The sequence below is a fragment of the Pocillopora damicornis genome, chromosome 2, assembly GCF_964200805.1.
Source record: "Pocillopora damicornis chromosome 2, jaPocDami1.2, whole genome shotgun sequence".
Lineage (NCBI taxonomy): Eukaryota > Metazoa > Cnidaria > Anthozoa > Scleractinia > Pocilloporidae > Pocillopora > Pocillopora damicornis.
This window is the reverse complement of record NC_142671.1, coordinates 37,706,754-37,721,224: the sequence shown is the minus strand read 5'-3', so window position 1 is coordinate 37,721,224 and position 14,471 is coordinate 37,706,754. Positions and strand designations below refer to the sequence as shown.

Here is a 14,471-nt window from a genome sequence, read left to right as displayed (position 1 = left end):
AAACCAAGCCGGGGGGAATAAAAGAAGCCATAATTAGCAATGAACGCCCTTAAAATAAAGGAAAGGTTTCCTTTCGTTCAACTTACATTTTAATGAGTTGTTTTCTGGTGATTCTGGGAGGGAGAGATCTTGCTTACTATCTCGGCCAAGGAAGCTTGAATAATCTTTGAATTCGCTATCGTTTAAAAAAAAAAAGAATATTATTATACACGAAAAAACAAAGCGTCTAAAATTTGCCAACAAAGAGCAGCAACTACTTGTACAACATCGGCACGATTTTTAAATGTCTTTCAAAAACTTCACCCTAAGATATGAATTAGTGGTCAATATAGAAAAGAAATTAATTGTGGTTAATAACCTCGAGCTCTATAATATGCCATTAACTACGCTTTTTCAAATTGAAAAGACTCGCGTCGATTGATCCCTTCCATTAAAACAGGTGTACGCGGATAAGCAAGGCGAGAGTTTGAATTCAGCAAGATGATGTGAGACACACCGATTTCTTTTACATTAACAAATTAAAATTGAATTCGATTGGAGCGGGAAAAAGTGAAGAGGTGGTCTCTAGGTGATGAATCGATGCCAGTCCAATACAATGACCGGATGGATATTTCAAGAGCACGATGCTAAAAATAGACCTCAATAACCACCTGGTGACCATCCGTGCATAAAACACTTCAAAAACCCATATTTCATTTCTTTTCCTTTAATTTTCCCTTCATTTCAAAGCGTAAAAAGCCGACATACGCTCAGTCATAGAAAAAAAAGCTTCACTGATTCAATGAAGCAACAATACACTAATATCGATTAGTTTATTTTCTCGTGTCACCCAGTTTTAGCGCTCTTCAACAATTCACGTGAAGACCATGTTTCCATTTGTAGTACATCCAGCTCTAAGATATATTGCATAACACTTTGCTGAATATTTCTGTGTTCAAAGAATAGCTCAAAGCAGAATTTGTTTTACCGTTCTATTTTGGTATGGACTTTGAACTAAGTCTGTATTGAGTTTCATCTCTGGGCCCGAATAGAATTATTTCTTTTTTTACTATCGATTACAGATTTCTTTGAACCAAAAATTCAAATAAATTATCGACAGCTCGCAAAAATTGAAATGACTAGAACAAATTTCCAAAGTATCTTAGGAGGAAAAAAAGCGAAGTGCTCTTGACACCAGTAACACGAAATGAAACACTTAACAGCAAATTTGACATGAAAGTTATTACGAAGATCAAAGGAAAACGTCAAAATGGCAGAACCAGAGTTATGTGCATGAACAACTGGACAATATATTATAAGTCGTTCCATTCTACTTTATTCATCATTGTATTTCCAACTCGGATCTATAATGCATCCATCTTCCCAATTATAGCAACGTGCCGCTTAGGACTGGTTTCAAATCATTCTGCTAATTAACATAATAAAGATTTTAACATGTACACAGCTGAACCTCACAAAAGTTATAGGGTAGAAGGTAAACAATTTTTTTTTCGCCAGGTTTACCGTACGAGACTACACCGCAACTGCCATAGTATTGACAGTGACTGAGATAAAAATAGTGACCTCTTTTGGCTTTGACTCCCTGAGATGAACAACTCCAAAGAGATTCGTTTACTAGTACAATTTTTTGTGCCGCGAACCAGAGAAAGGTTGCTCCATATTGGATGGAATGTCAAATTTTAATTTTTTTCAGGAATTCTTTTCACATTCAAATCATGTAGCTTTGCAAGTCTTATGGATGTATCTACCTATTTATACCAGCGAAAAAAGGTCGCTAAAACCCCAAATGTTCGGTGTGTTGAATAATTAGATTTAGAAAAAAAAACATGAAACTAACGCTGCTGACATAGCACTACTGAAAGGGTTGTCAAAGCGTTTGTGGTTCAGATGATCCATTAAGTATGAAGGATGAAAGGAACTGAAACAGATAACAGATTACTATTGTTTGTGTCCAAAAATTAGTAGGCTGGACTGCTTAAATTGCAATGCCAACATAACTAACTGCATCAGAACTACTCTGAGTGTTGTGAAACAATTGTTGTCATATAACAAAGTATCTAAATACAGTGAATAGCTTGACAGTAACCAGTGGCTAGTAGAAAGGGAGAGGGACACTGGTTCACAATGCTTTGGTATAGAGGTGTCAGTAAATCTTTCTGTTATAACAAACCAGTAAAAAGAGCACTTCTTTCATACAACAATGTAAAGGATACAGACTAAAGCTTATGGAAACGTATAAATAAACATCTTTAGCAAATAAATGTTACTGTTTTGAGTTGTGTCATACAAAAGGTTTCCCACAGCAAAAACAGCACATAAAGATTGAAATACCAATATATACAGTGAAATTTATTTGAATCATTGCTGTTGCTTTAAGTCCATGAATAATAAATTTAATCTTATCCATCCTCTTCATTTGGTAGGAGTTCCCAAATTCATCTTTTTTTCCAGATGTCACAATTTTGTTTTCAAATAAATGGAAAACCTTGATTTTCATACCAAGACTTTTCCGTGGAAAAATTAAAAAGGTCTTAAGTATTGTCTTTAAATAAGGCTAGAGCTCCACTGCAATTAATCCTTTCACCCCTAAGAATGACTAGCACCTAATTTCTCCATATAATATCACCCATGAGTCACACATTAGGGTCACAAGAATGAGGGAAATGATCATTAACTAAAGAAGCTTTATGCTGTTGAACCAATTCTCCCTGTCAGCACTATAGGACATGTATACAGAACAGTATGGAGAATATACACACAGATATTGGGGTTTAAAGAGTTAAAATAGTAAATTCTTTAACTACAACCAATTGCCACAATTTAAACAAAAACTAATCAAGAAAAGATGACACAGATAAGATATTGACACAAACAAATGATTTGACTTGACTTTTCCTTTTCTACGGGTAACATTTTATTTTCATCTTTTTTTCCTTAGTTTTCTGCTGAACTTATGTCATATATGACAGGATACAGTGTTCTAATCATTATAAATATTGACAGCACAGACTGTGTTGAAAGTTTGCCAGCATCTCTCACATAATCATATCCTAGCCTTAGCAATGACTGGTGTTCGTTACAGAATAAAAAATCCCACTCTGTTAGCAGTCAACATCTGATAGCTGTGCCAACAGACATGAACACTCCAAACGTTCCTCCTCCTTGAAGCATGATCTTGCCGACACTACTGACTAACTCTCTTCCTCTTAGTCCATATCTGGCGGGGAGAGAATAAGTGTCAAGTTTTCTACCTTTCTGCAGTGTTTCTTTCACTTTTCTAGCAATCAATCTAAAGAGTGATACTCTGAGTAGGACCTCTGCTTATAAACATGATCAACTGGACAATTTCAGTTACTAAAATCTTGCTTCACAATAATCTCCTTTGTCATAAAAGTAAGATAAAAATGCTATTGCAATTGAGCCTGCCCACTGATGTCAAAGTTTTGTTTACTGCCTAAAGGTTGTGACCTAAGGCACAATAACTAACATTTGTACAACCCCACAAACCCTCCCCCTCCTCCTATTTTATTGACGTCAAAGTGACACATCAAATGACACATTTCGGTATTCACATATCTTCATCATTACTTTGGGAGGGGTATGGTGGTTAGCCGTTTCTTTTGATTCTATCCAGGATCTTTGGAAATTTATACATAAAACATTTCCATATAAACACTTAATCCGGAGTGTAACTGTGATGAACTTGCATCGAAAGACGACATCTTTTTCATCTCAGTAACCGGGCTGCGATTTCCATATGAACAGATGACAATTAAGTACAAGTAAAATAGAGTGAAAGAATTCCTCTAAATCTCGGTTTAGGTACTTATAACGCTACAGGTCCAAAAGTTGTAGTAGTAATATTAGCATCTTACTTGAACGCAGAATAGGTTCCAAAGAGCGCAGCAGAGCTCATTCCAATAGCAAATCCGATCATGAAGCCAACTTTAACCCGGTCAAAACAGCTTGGCTGAGGTGCTCTTTGCATACTTATCCTCTTCTTTATTTCCTATGAGTTGCTAGTGTAAACTTGAAAGATACAGAATGAGAACAGCAAAAACAGCCCCACATGCGAAGAGAGATGACTGCCCGTTAGTTCGTCAGAAGATTGGACATGAGCTTTCGCTAGCACGTAAGAAAGAAACCGCTGGGCATTCCATCGCGTTCGCTTAGTTCCCATTCCTTCTCGTTTTCGGCGATGATGTTTCGCTTTTCACGAGAGCTTCCGGGATTTGTGTATTTAGGAAGGCTTTTATCTTTAACTTCGCTTAGATTTTGCAGGAAAATGAATACAGAAGTAGTTATTGACAAAAGGATACCTGATAAGTGAGTATATATTTTTATTACCTCTTTATATCAAAAGGAACTTTGACCAAGTTGGTTTGTGTGGTGTTCTTCATGAGTCTTCAATCTTCCATTATAGATTGATTAAGTGTCTCCACACTTAATCACCCCTGAATCAAACATAAAGTCACGAGAGTAAATGAAATGATCACCAACTGTAGCAGCTGTTGACTGTTGATTAAATTTCCATGTCAGTACCTTAAAAAATGTGTCGAGAACAGCGTGGAGAAGATGCATACTGACGTTATGGTGTAAAAGGCTTAAAGAACGTCATCAGTCATTATCATCATAAAATGGAATGGTGTTATGCCTTTCTAAAAGACATGACTATTATAAAAGATACCATAAAAACCATCTGGATATGAGAAGGAACTACTTTTTCAGTGAACTGTATCACGATTTAAGTAAGCTGGACCTGCATGCTACAAAATTGATAACTATCCACCTATGTAGAGAAAGATGTTTTTTTTTCGTCTTGTCACGAGCACACTATCCTCCTATTTCTTGGATTAGTGGCATACTTAAAAGGGCTGAGACTCAAAAAGGTATCTTCAGAAACTTTTGACGGTGGCCAATTTAATTTGACAGTTGCCAATTCATTTGACAAAACTAAACTATCTTGTAGTGCCCCCCCCCCACCAATGCAGCACCTCTTTTTCTTCATAATCTTACCCCCTTCTGACAAACCAAGTGGTCAAAAATGAACATATTTTTGTTCACATATAATGTTAAAAGACAGGTTTGTTTGACGTATTTTAAAAAAACCTTTTAAAACCCCTTGAATTTGTTAGGAAATGTTAAGATTGTTTGTCAGCAATGATCAGCAATGACTTTGATTTATTTTATAACAGGTGGAGAGACTATAAACCATGTGGGGTACCCATACCAGGAGAGAGAATTATTGCATTTAAGACACCTTTGTCACATGTAAGGTGAAATAACAACATGTTAGTGATTTCTGAAATGAAGTATCGCTCATGTTGTCAAGATATCAGTACTGAAAACAATCACCAACTGCTGTCTTTTTTAGCACTACCCTACATCTTAGAACTGACAGGGCTTTGAATTTACTTCGAAATACTATCTTGTTGCAGCAATATGACAATGAAAGTGATCAAGACAATGGAATCAAACCGCATGAAAGGTAGGTACAGTGTTATTTACTAGACATGTGGATGCTAATTTTTTAAAATTTCTGTTCACATTTTTTCATCACACACTTTAAAAACTGCGCTTTCAATATCTTTCATCAGTTTTTAATCTTTTTTAAGGTTTACACCGATGGATCTGCTGAATTGCCTCAACCGAAAGCATATAAAACTTGGAATGGTTGTGGACTTCACTAACACTTACAGATATTATAATTACAGGGTATGTAGATCAAAGAATGATGTTAGCTTCTTTTTTTCATACATATTTTTCATACATTTAATACAGCAACTCTGTGGGAGGAAAAATAAGTTAAAGGTTATTGCAATGGTGTTCACATTGAAAGATCTTGAAAATTAGACAAGCTTTGTTGTTAGGCATCATGATTTCTACCAAAACAGTAATAGATTTATTGATCATATATTGTTAAAGGAGCTCTCTGACCATGGCATACTTCACTGCAAGATCAAATGTGTTGGAAAAGAAATTCCAGATGAAACTGTGGTAACAAGGTAAGGAATAATTTGAATAATGGAATTGGGATCTGGATAACCGTTCTTGGTACATTTAAAAAGCAATGTTACATTCTTCCAAAGGTTTAAGACTGAGGTCTGCAGCTTTCTGGATAAGAGGAGTAACTCAGGTGAGAAACATAATGGTACAAACAGTTTACTCCTTTAGTCTGTTGAATCCCATATGATATGTTACCATCTTTAATTTTTCTCCAGATGCTGTTGTTGGGGTCCACTGTACTCATGGTCTAAACAGAAGTGGTTATGTAGTTTGTAGGTGAGAAGAAGTGAAATACAATAGTACAAAAAGTGATTTCATTATGTGATTGGGAAATTCTATTTCAACGAAGAACAACATTTGAGTTTCAACTGATGTAATGAATCCACTTGTTCATTTTAGATATCTTATTGAATGCAGAGGATACACCCCTGAAGAGGCTATCAAAGGTACAATAAGCTGTGAGGTCAAAGTCAAAATCTTTTCAGATAACGCTACAATGAGTGTTACACAAGTTGAATAATCAGAGATTGATTCTCTTTTGCGTGACTTTGCTCTGTGATTGGTCCTGAAAACTCCCGCTACTCTCTCAACCAATCAAATTCAAAGCTAACACTACTACGACTTGGTCGCCCTCGTTTTCCCGCACAGTCGCCTTGATTTACTTTGAGTTCTCATTGGCTCTCAAAAGTATTTTTCTTTCTTCTGGTTGGCTGTTGTGGTTACTCTAGTTTTGGTTTTACGATACTCAATCGAAAAGCGCTCTACTGAGTAAACCTCTCATTTACCTAAAAGGAAAATAGCTATTTTCGCCGTCATCTCTTCTTTGACCAGATTGTTTCTGAAAGTAATCTGCTAACTTGCTTTTTATTTTCAACCTGTTGAGACCTACTGTTGTGATGAATGAATTTAGAATAACACTTAGAAACTTTTTTTGTTCTTAATTACTTTTCCAGCATTTAATAAAGCTCGAGGACATGATATGGAGCGTGAGAATTACCTGGAGGATCTTCATAAAAAAATCCCCGAATTGTGAGTAAACTATTCAATTTCTTTTTACACGATTTTGTTACGCTAAGATAAATGCACGTCACAACGTAATGTATGGCAAGCCACTTCCTGCATACCATTTAAATTTGTATGAAATTTTGTCACTTTTAATAGCGATTTCACGTCTTCCGTTCGTGTTGGGGATAACCGGAAACAGGACGAAATTCAATTTGACAGACCAAGACATCTCCATACCAACTCAAGATATGCCTCAAGGAACGACGCATTTGAAGAGAACAAAACAAACTCGAGATCTTCTAACTACATCAGGGGAAGTACAAGTGGTTACAACGACTTCAGATCGCGTTATCAACAAGTGGATCGTTATCAACCTACAGGCACCCCAACCCAACGTAGACATTACACGGAAAGGAGGTTTAGAAGCGAACGACACAGGGAAGATAATCATGATACTTATTCTCGCTACGATGATTCTGATAGAACTTATTATAACCCTGAACGTGACCATCGTAATTATCCCGAAAGGAATTATAATGATCACGGTGATGGTTATTTTTATTCTGATAATTACTGTGAATATGGTAGGGAATATGAAACATATGCACGTTCCAGTCGACCTAGAAGAAGTCGAGAGGACTCTTACAGGCGCGATCACGTAAAGAGAACTTCCTTAGTTAGGGATCGACCGAAGCCATACACTCAGCGCAGAAAAGAACGTTCTTAAAACTAAAAGGTCAAGGTTCATTATTATTTTTACTTCAAAGGGCTTAGATGATCTAGTGTGCCGTGATGGGTTTCCTAAGTCATGCCACCTTCACGAACGATCAGATTCAAAACTAGAATCAATCGCGACTTGTTTCCATTCCTATCACCCAGCTACAGGTAGTTGGTTCGTTGTTGCTTCCAGTCATTAGGATTACTTCTGGTTATTGCTTTTCGACAGCGCCCTAAGATTCTTGTATTGCAAGCTACCACATTTTAATCGAAAAAAATTTTAATCGCTTAGTTATACCTTAATATTAGTCTTTTTATTTTAAACAGTTCCCAGTTTAGAATATAAGCTGAGTTTTTCAGTAGAAAACTGTCACGACGTTGAAAATGATTTTTTTAGTGCTAGTAATAGGTGAGGACGCTTTGATATCTTAAGATTTTATGATATGTATCTTATACTTAGAGGTGGAGTGGAAAATATAGCTGAAAACCGACCAGAGTAATTTTATGTAAATCTGTATAAATACGTTTTCAAAAGGATTGGGTATGAGAAAGAAAAAAGCTAACAACTATTTTCCCTCTGAAACGCTAAATTCTTTGGACAGATGCAGTCACCCAGATAAAAAGAGATTCACTAATTACGTCCTCAAGACAGTTTGAAAAATTTACTTCTGGTCTACTTGCTCTGATTTTGGTTATTTAAAAACAAAGCTGACATTTTAGAAGTGATGGAACACTTAAAAACATTTGAACAGATGACACTGAAATACAAACTGGCCAAAAAATTTACAGGCAACGTAGCTTTATACATTTGAAATCAATACTGAAAGGGCTGGTGTACTCACGAACATGGAAAGCAGAGTATTCTTTGACTATTATATGTTTGATTATTATTAAAAGTAAATTACTAATTTCAAAGTCTCGGGCACCGCTGCGGAGCCTTTCGGGTATACAATGTGACTGTCACGTGGGGGCAAGAAATTCTGACAGTAAGCTTCCCTTCCGGGCGAGTAGAGCATTTGGACTATCCATTTCCACAATCCTCCCTTGTTCCATAACAACAACGCGGTCGTGGTGCAGAATTGTTTCTAGTCCAATAGATCCATACGCAACCGTGATCACTGAAGAATTGGCAAACTGGTTCTTGACAACACTATGGATTATGCGCAATGTGGTGAAGTCGACGCCTGAGACAACTCCATCAAAAATCACGATTTTCTTCTTCTGTAGTATCACACGAGCGAGAGACAACAACAGCAGCCGAGAATTGGAGAAGTTCACAGACTGTGTCATCATGTAGTCTAGCCCCCCAGGCAGTCCTTTCACATATTCTTTCATTGTCACGGTATCCAAAACGTTCCACAACTCTTCGTCTTCATGTTTCTCTTCCGGGTCAAGGTTTTTTCGTATTGAAGCCGTAAAAATGAATGGTGTTTGCTGAAGTGTGCAGAAAGCTTTCCTCGCTTCTCGGAGACTAATCGTTGCTAGTGAAATATCATCGACCCATACCTCCCGTTGGGATCCTTTTGACAGAAGCATAAGTTTAGAGGCAAAGGAGATCGTCTTTGCGTTTTTTTGGCCTATGATACAAACTTTCTCTCTTGGCTCAATTCTTAAAGACAACGTTTCAAATGATACCCGTCGACGACCGTAGGTGTGAGACAATAAGGAATCGCTGATACACACGGCGCCCTCCTTCGGCCAATCTTCGGGTGGCTTCGTGTCATTCTGGTGACTAGACTCGGAGCGCATGTCATGGAAACTCATCAATCGGGCCGCTGAAGTCATGTCCTGTTCTATGTTTTTGACGAGAAATGGAATAATAGCAATTCCTACAACAAGCTGTCTGACAAATGTCAACGACAGAGCGACAAAAGCTGAAAAAGAAAAAATTAGTTCCTGGTCAGCCAGCACTATGTATGTTGGTAAATGCTTCAAAGAAGTTAGTTACTCAATACCGTACCTTCAAGCCCTAGCTGGGGTAAGCTGGTTTTGCCTCAACGATTCCCTTCAATTTTTCCCGGACAAAAACCAAAAGTAACTTAGTCACATCTGACGAAATGTTTGCAAATAAGCTGGAGAATTAGCTACAAATGCTTCGGTTCCAGAGGAGAGGGGGGGCAACAGTTCTTCAGTGTAACCCCATCTAATATCTCCTTAATACCACTAAAATATTCCAGACGGAAGGCGGTCATATCTACCGGGTTCCATTAGAGTCCGTTAACTTTCAGAAGTCAAGTTGGGATGCAAGTTAAACATTCGACGTAGTCATTTAGGTGTTATTTAGTTTCATTTATCAGTCAGTCATGACTTACACTTACTGTTGTTGCTTGTGAAGATGACTACCACAGTGGCAACACACATGGTCAATGACATCACAGCCAAATGTCTCACTGCCAACCATTGTTCCGCCGCTGACCGCATGCATACTGCCGTCATGTGCTGATTTTGCAATCTGGATAATCAGAAAGTTTTACGAGTTAGCAATACGGCACACGGTACGATCGCGAACCTCTTGGAGATCTGTGAAAATGCGTCGAGATATCCAGAAGAAAATGGGACGGTCCACGCCCGACAAGAGGCCTAATTTCGAGGAAACGAGGCGCGGAGAGAACAGGAGTGCGAGACAATGGGACTTCACTGTACGGATTTGCATGCTGGGTGGGGGTCTTATGTTTTTGGTTTTGTTACGATAAAATTTATCTGATCCCCCCCTAAGGTTCTGTAGTATTTTAATGACGGCAGTCAATTTTTTCTTCTCCCCTGTTCACACTCTGTTAGTGACGACCGATTCTACCCTCCGTCCCCCCCTGAAAGCCATGTAATCTCCCCGCAAATCCTCCAACCTCCCTTCCCCTCCCAAGGCAATAATCAATGACTGTTCCCTGGCTGAAACGTTTGTCCGACTGAAGTAAAATGAATTCCGAAATGATAGACAGGATATCCTCAGTTACATGGAGGTAGGTCGTGACATCAATAACAAAACTTACCTTAAAAACTCTTTCATGAAGTAGCTTTCCTTTTGAGAGGCTCGAATGGTGACCGCACCCATCATAGTATCCGAAAAATATATCATCAGGGGCGTTAAGGTGTTGTTTTCATTATCTCTGGCCTGTCGCTCCAACCAGAGATATTATTTCCCAACCACAAATGAGATAAGAGATGCGGGTATGAAAGCAAGCACCGTCCACGGAGCTACTAGCGTGATCATAACAGCCACTGCAGCATGTTCTACCACCGACTGTGCCAACTGCAGAATGTCGGAGGGGAGCTTCTCGTCCAAACATTCTACATCTTTAGAAAATACTCTTAGGAAAGCATCCTTCTCTTCGTTTTCAAAATGTTGGACTGATGTCTTAAGCAGTGTAGAAATAGCTCTGTCGTGGATGCGCATGGACGATCGAAGGCCACACAAGAGCAGAAACAGAGCTCTAAGAAGAAGCAGTATGACATAGGCTCCCACAACTATTGCAGACAAACTGAAGTGGTGGTAGTGGTAATCACGAGATAGATCTGCAATTCGTGCAAACCATATTCCAAGACCTGCGAGGACGACTGAAAGGGGAAAACAACGTTATCGAATCAGCTTTTAGCATATAAATATTGTGGATTATTTATCATTTTAAGGTAGGGTTCGAAACAGATATTTCTGAATAGACATTCCTTACCTCCTGGAGTTAATGTTAACAGGAAACCTACAACTGACAGTGATGGAAGCCATCCTGTTTGCCTCGCATATCTCAGATAGATAGAAAATCCTTCAGCATCTTGATCAGTGATATTTTTGACGCTTGGTTCCCTCAAACTCGCGGAAAGGATTCCACCAGACAAGGATTGTTGGACCACTCCACTTTTTTCTCTCTCATGGATAGTGTCTGTCCTCAGCCACGTGAGATTTTCACCAGACTCCCGAATGTTATCGAGTGATCCTTCTCTGATAATAAGGCCATCAACCATCAGCAACACACGTGGACACCTCTCGAGGAAACTTGCTCTACCCGTCACCACGACACGCAGACGAGACGAGAGAAAACTTAGGATGCAATCATCGAAGACCTGATTGGCTACTGAGATGCTTACGTGACTAAGAGGATTATCCATTAGGACGATGGACGCTGATGAGTAAGATGCGCGTGCTACGTTTATGAGTTCCTGCTGACTAAGTGCTAGTTTGTAACCACCATGGCCAATTTTAGTCATATCACCATCCGGTAAACACTGCATGGCTTCATTCAGTTTACAAGCTCTTAAAACAGCTGAATAGCTTTCTTTGATGTAAGGTTCCCCGAAAACAATGTTTTCCCGAACAGTTCCTGAAAATATCCATGGCTTTTGGCCAACGTAGGCGAGGTCACCATGTTGGACTATACGCCCCCTTGAAAGTGGAACTTCTTTCAGTATAGCCTCACAGAACAGTGAAGTAACGGCCCCTTCCTTAGGGGGCCCTGCGAGTGCGACAAGTTGTGCACCTTCGCAGTTAAAAGTGACGAAGTTTAGATCAATATCCACCAACTCACATTCGCGTTCGCAGCAAACTCCAATCAAAGAAAGACTCGGAGGTTTGTCGGAGGGAGGGACCTCACTCGTACGACTTGCTACGTTTTCGTAAAACGATGACAACGGAAAGTCTATTAGGAGAAAACTCTCTATTCTATCGAGCAGGCCAAGTGTTCTTACAAGGACATCTGTTCCCCTGGCAAAAGATTCACCGCATGAAGACTCGAGTATGTACATTACTAATATGATCAAGAATACGTTCTCGTGGGTGAGTTCTTTTCCACTCATCATTAATGTTACTATGGAAACTAAAGAGGCTATGATGGGAACGGCTTGTTGAACGGATACAAATGCACCAAGAGCCAGCGTTTTATTCCTGATGAAAGGCAGCTCTTTCCTGGAAAGAAAAACACGCATATTAAGAATAAAATTAAGAAAACAAGTAAGTAAGGAGGGTCTGTTCGGTTGCTTAATTAGCTTTTGCCTGTGGACTCAACATGTCACTGAGACATTAACAGTTTGCCTTACCGATTGACTGACCAGAGGCTGGTTGACAGATAACTCAGTTAAAAAGTTACTGGATTGGTTGACTTAATGACCGACTCATTTACTGACTGACTGACTGATCAATTGACTGAATGACTGACTGACTTACTGCCTGACTGATAGACTTACTGACTGACGAAGATACTGACTGACTGACTGACATGCTGACTGACTGACTGACCATCCGACTAATTGTAAATGGAAAGTATCCGTGACACAAACCTGCGACTATTCCCGAGCAGTTTCTCAAACACTTCTTCCCACACGTTCATTTTTATAACTCTTATACCACAAATAACCTCGCTCAACAGGGCGATCCGCTGGTCACTGAAAAACGCAGTGCCGAGGTGCATTTTTTTGTACACTTTCCTCACCCCACAGCGTAAAAATGTACAGAACATGATGTAGGAAACTCCCAACAGAACCTCCCAGCCAACCATCACAAACAATAACATAGACATAATCAGTAGCTCGACAGGCGCGGTGAAGAGGAATGGTACCGAATAGACACATGAACCAATAGAATCCAAATCTTTGGATATCAAGTTAACCACGTGACTACTCGTATAATCAACAAGAGAAGTTTTCTTGAGGCGCATAACCTGAAAAGCAAAGTTGTAGTTAGTTTAGAATCTTTCAGGTCTTGATTTGATCTATTATCAAAATGGATACAAAATGATCAGTTAAAAAGTATACCGATCTTTCTACCGATTCACCGAGTGAACACATGCGGAGTGTAAGAGGAAGAAAAGAAAAGTCTATAAATCAGAAGCATACGCATGTTTGTATAAGGATTACCTTATCAAATACCAAACCATCCAGACCAGATTTTACCGACCCACTTGTCATTTCAGCAGAGTAAGAGTAATGACTCCGCACCACACCCTCAACCGAGACAGACAGCCAATAGCCAGTGAGTGCGGCCCAATACCACGGTACAGGCGAAACGAACAATGGGTCTGAGGTGAACACAGACGAGAACATGGTTGGTTGTAGAATACGTGCACAAAGAATGGAGATCTGAAGCAAGAACAGTTGAGTGAAACCCTCAATTTTCGGAAAAGAGAGGACGACTTTCCACAAACGAGGCGCTTTGTCCCGCGCTTGTGCTGATCGCGCGTGTTTCATCCATATGTCACGCAGGTCTCTCCAGTTCCAGAAGGTCGAGCGTTGCCCGGGAACGAGCCTATCAACTGATTCCTGGGCACTATTCAATCTTCCCAGTACCCAGCTGAACGTCACACGTGACCAAAATGATAGTTCTTCTGGGGCATCTTTCTTGTTTCCCTGTGGTACCTCCATAGGGACCTTGTTATAAGAGTACTGAGGTGTGGCATTGAACATAGCGCCTTTTTTAACATCGGAATCTGGAAAAAAAATCCCATTAAGAGCTCGTTGGTATAACCAAAACAATGATTTGATTTTTAATACTGTCAATTAGGCGAAGAGCTTATAATTCACAAAAGAAAATCCTTCGATCAATTAACATATGAGACAAGACTGACGGAGCGGCATGAATTTTCAATACAATAAAGGGGTAAACTTCTAAAGAAACTGTGTTGCTGCGTCGGTGGGAGAGTATAAAAAAGTTATTATCAAACGAGCTAATAACGTAAGGTGGCCACCGCAAAGGGTTTCAAAGCAGACATTTCTGTGTTAGCCCTTCGTCAGAGCGAATCATTCGCCAATTTACGTTACCAACT

At 39.2% G+C, this 14,471-nt stretch overlaps 4 protein-coding genes across 4 annotated transcripts in view; 1 reads left to right on the top strand and 3 right to left on the bottom strand.

Moving 5' to 3' along the window:
• Positions 1 to 2,890: 2,890 nt before the first annotated feature.
• On the bottom strand, positions 2,891 to 4,171 carry LOC149051169 (reactive oxygen species modulator 1-like). The gene is made up of 2 exons (XM_089195963.1): positions 3,876 to 4,171; positions 2,891 to 3,217 (listed from the first exon to the last, which is right to left on the bottom strand). Exons 1-2 carry the CDS (start codon positions 3,986 to 3,988, stop codon positions 3,109 to 3,111), a joined length of 222 nt encoding a protein of 73 aa, XP_089052089.1. The 5' UTR covers positions 3,989 to 4,171; the 3' UTR covers positions 2,891 to 3,108.
• Positions 4,172 to 4,178: 7 nt separating this feature from the next.
• LOC113684066 (uncharacterized) lies at positions 4,179 to 8,219 on the top strand. Its single transcript, XM_027201364.2, has 10 exons — positions 4,179 to 4,326; positions 5,196 to 5,271; positions 5,439 to 5,488; positions 5,616 to 5,715; positions 5,926 to 6,005; positions 6,090 to 6,136; positions 6,222 to 6,282; positions 6,406 to 6,452; positions 6,960 to 7,035; positions 7,168 to 8,219. Exons 1-10 carry the CDS (start codon positions 4,199 to 4,201, stop codon positions 7,736 to 7,738), a joined length of 1,236 nt encoding a protein of 411 aa, XP_027057165.2. The 5' UTR covers positions 4,179 to 4,198; the 3' UTR covers positions 7,739 to 8,219.
• Positions 8,220 to 8,688: 469 nt separating this feature from the next.
• On the bottom strand, positions 8,689 to 10,947 carry LOC113684064 (ATP-binding cassette sub-family C member 4). The gene is made up of 3 exons (XM_027201363.2): positions 10,716 to 10,947; positions 10,047 to 10,180; positions 8,689 to 9,602 (listed from the first exon to the last, which is right to left on the bottom strand). Exons 1-3 carry the CDS (start codon positions 10,799 to 10,801, stop codon positions 8,689 to 8,691), a joined length of 1,134 nt encoding a protein of 377 aa, XP_027057164.2. The 5' UTR covers positions 10,802 to 10,947.
• A 578-nt stretch (positions 10,948 to 11,525) lies between these two features.
• LOC149051168 (ATP-binding cassette sub-family C member 4-like) overlaps positions 11,526 to 14,471 on the bottom strand; it is a 3,853-nt gene continuing 907 nt past the window's right edge. Inside the window, exons 2-5 of the mRNA XM_089193953.1 lie at positions 13,567 to 14,135; positions 12,991 to 13,370; positions 11,628 to 12,619; positions 11,526 to 11,530 (exon numbers count right to left, since the gene is read on the bottom strand). Coding sequence (XP_089050079.1) covers positions 11,526 to 11,530; positions 11,628 to 12,619; positions 12,991 to 13,370; positions 13,567 to 14,112 — 1,923 coding nt within the window. The 5' untranslated portion in view covers positions 14,113 to 14,135. The remainder of the gene's footprint in view (positions 11,531 to 11,627; positions 12,620 to 12,990; positions 13,371 to 13,566; positions 14,136 to 14,471) is intronic.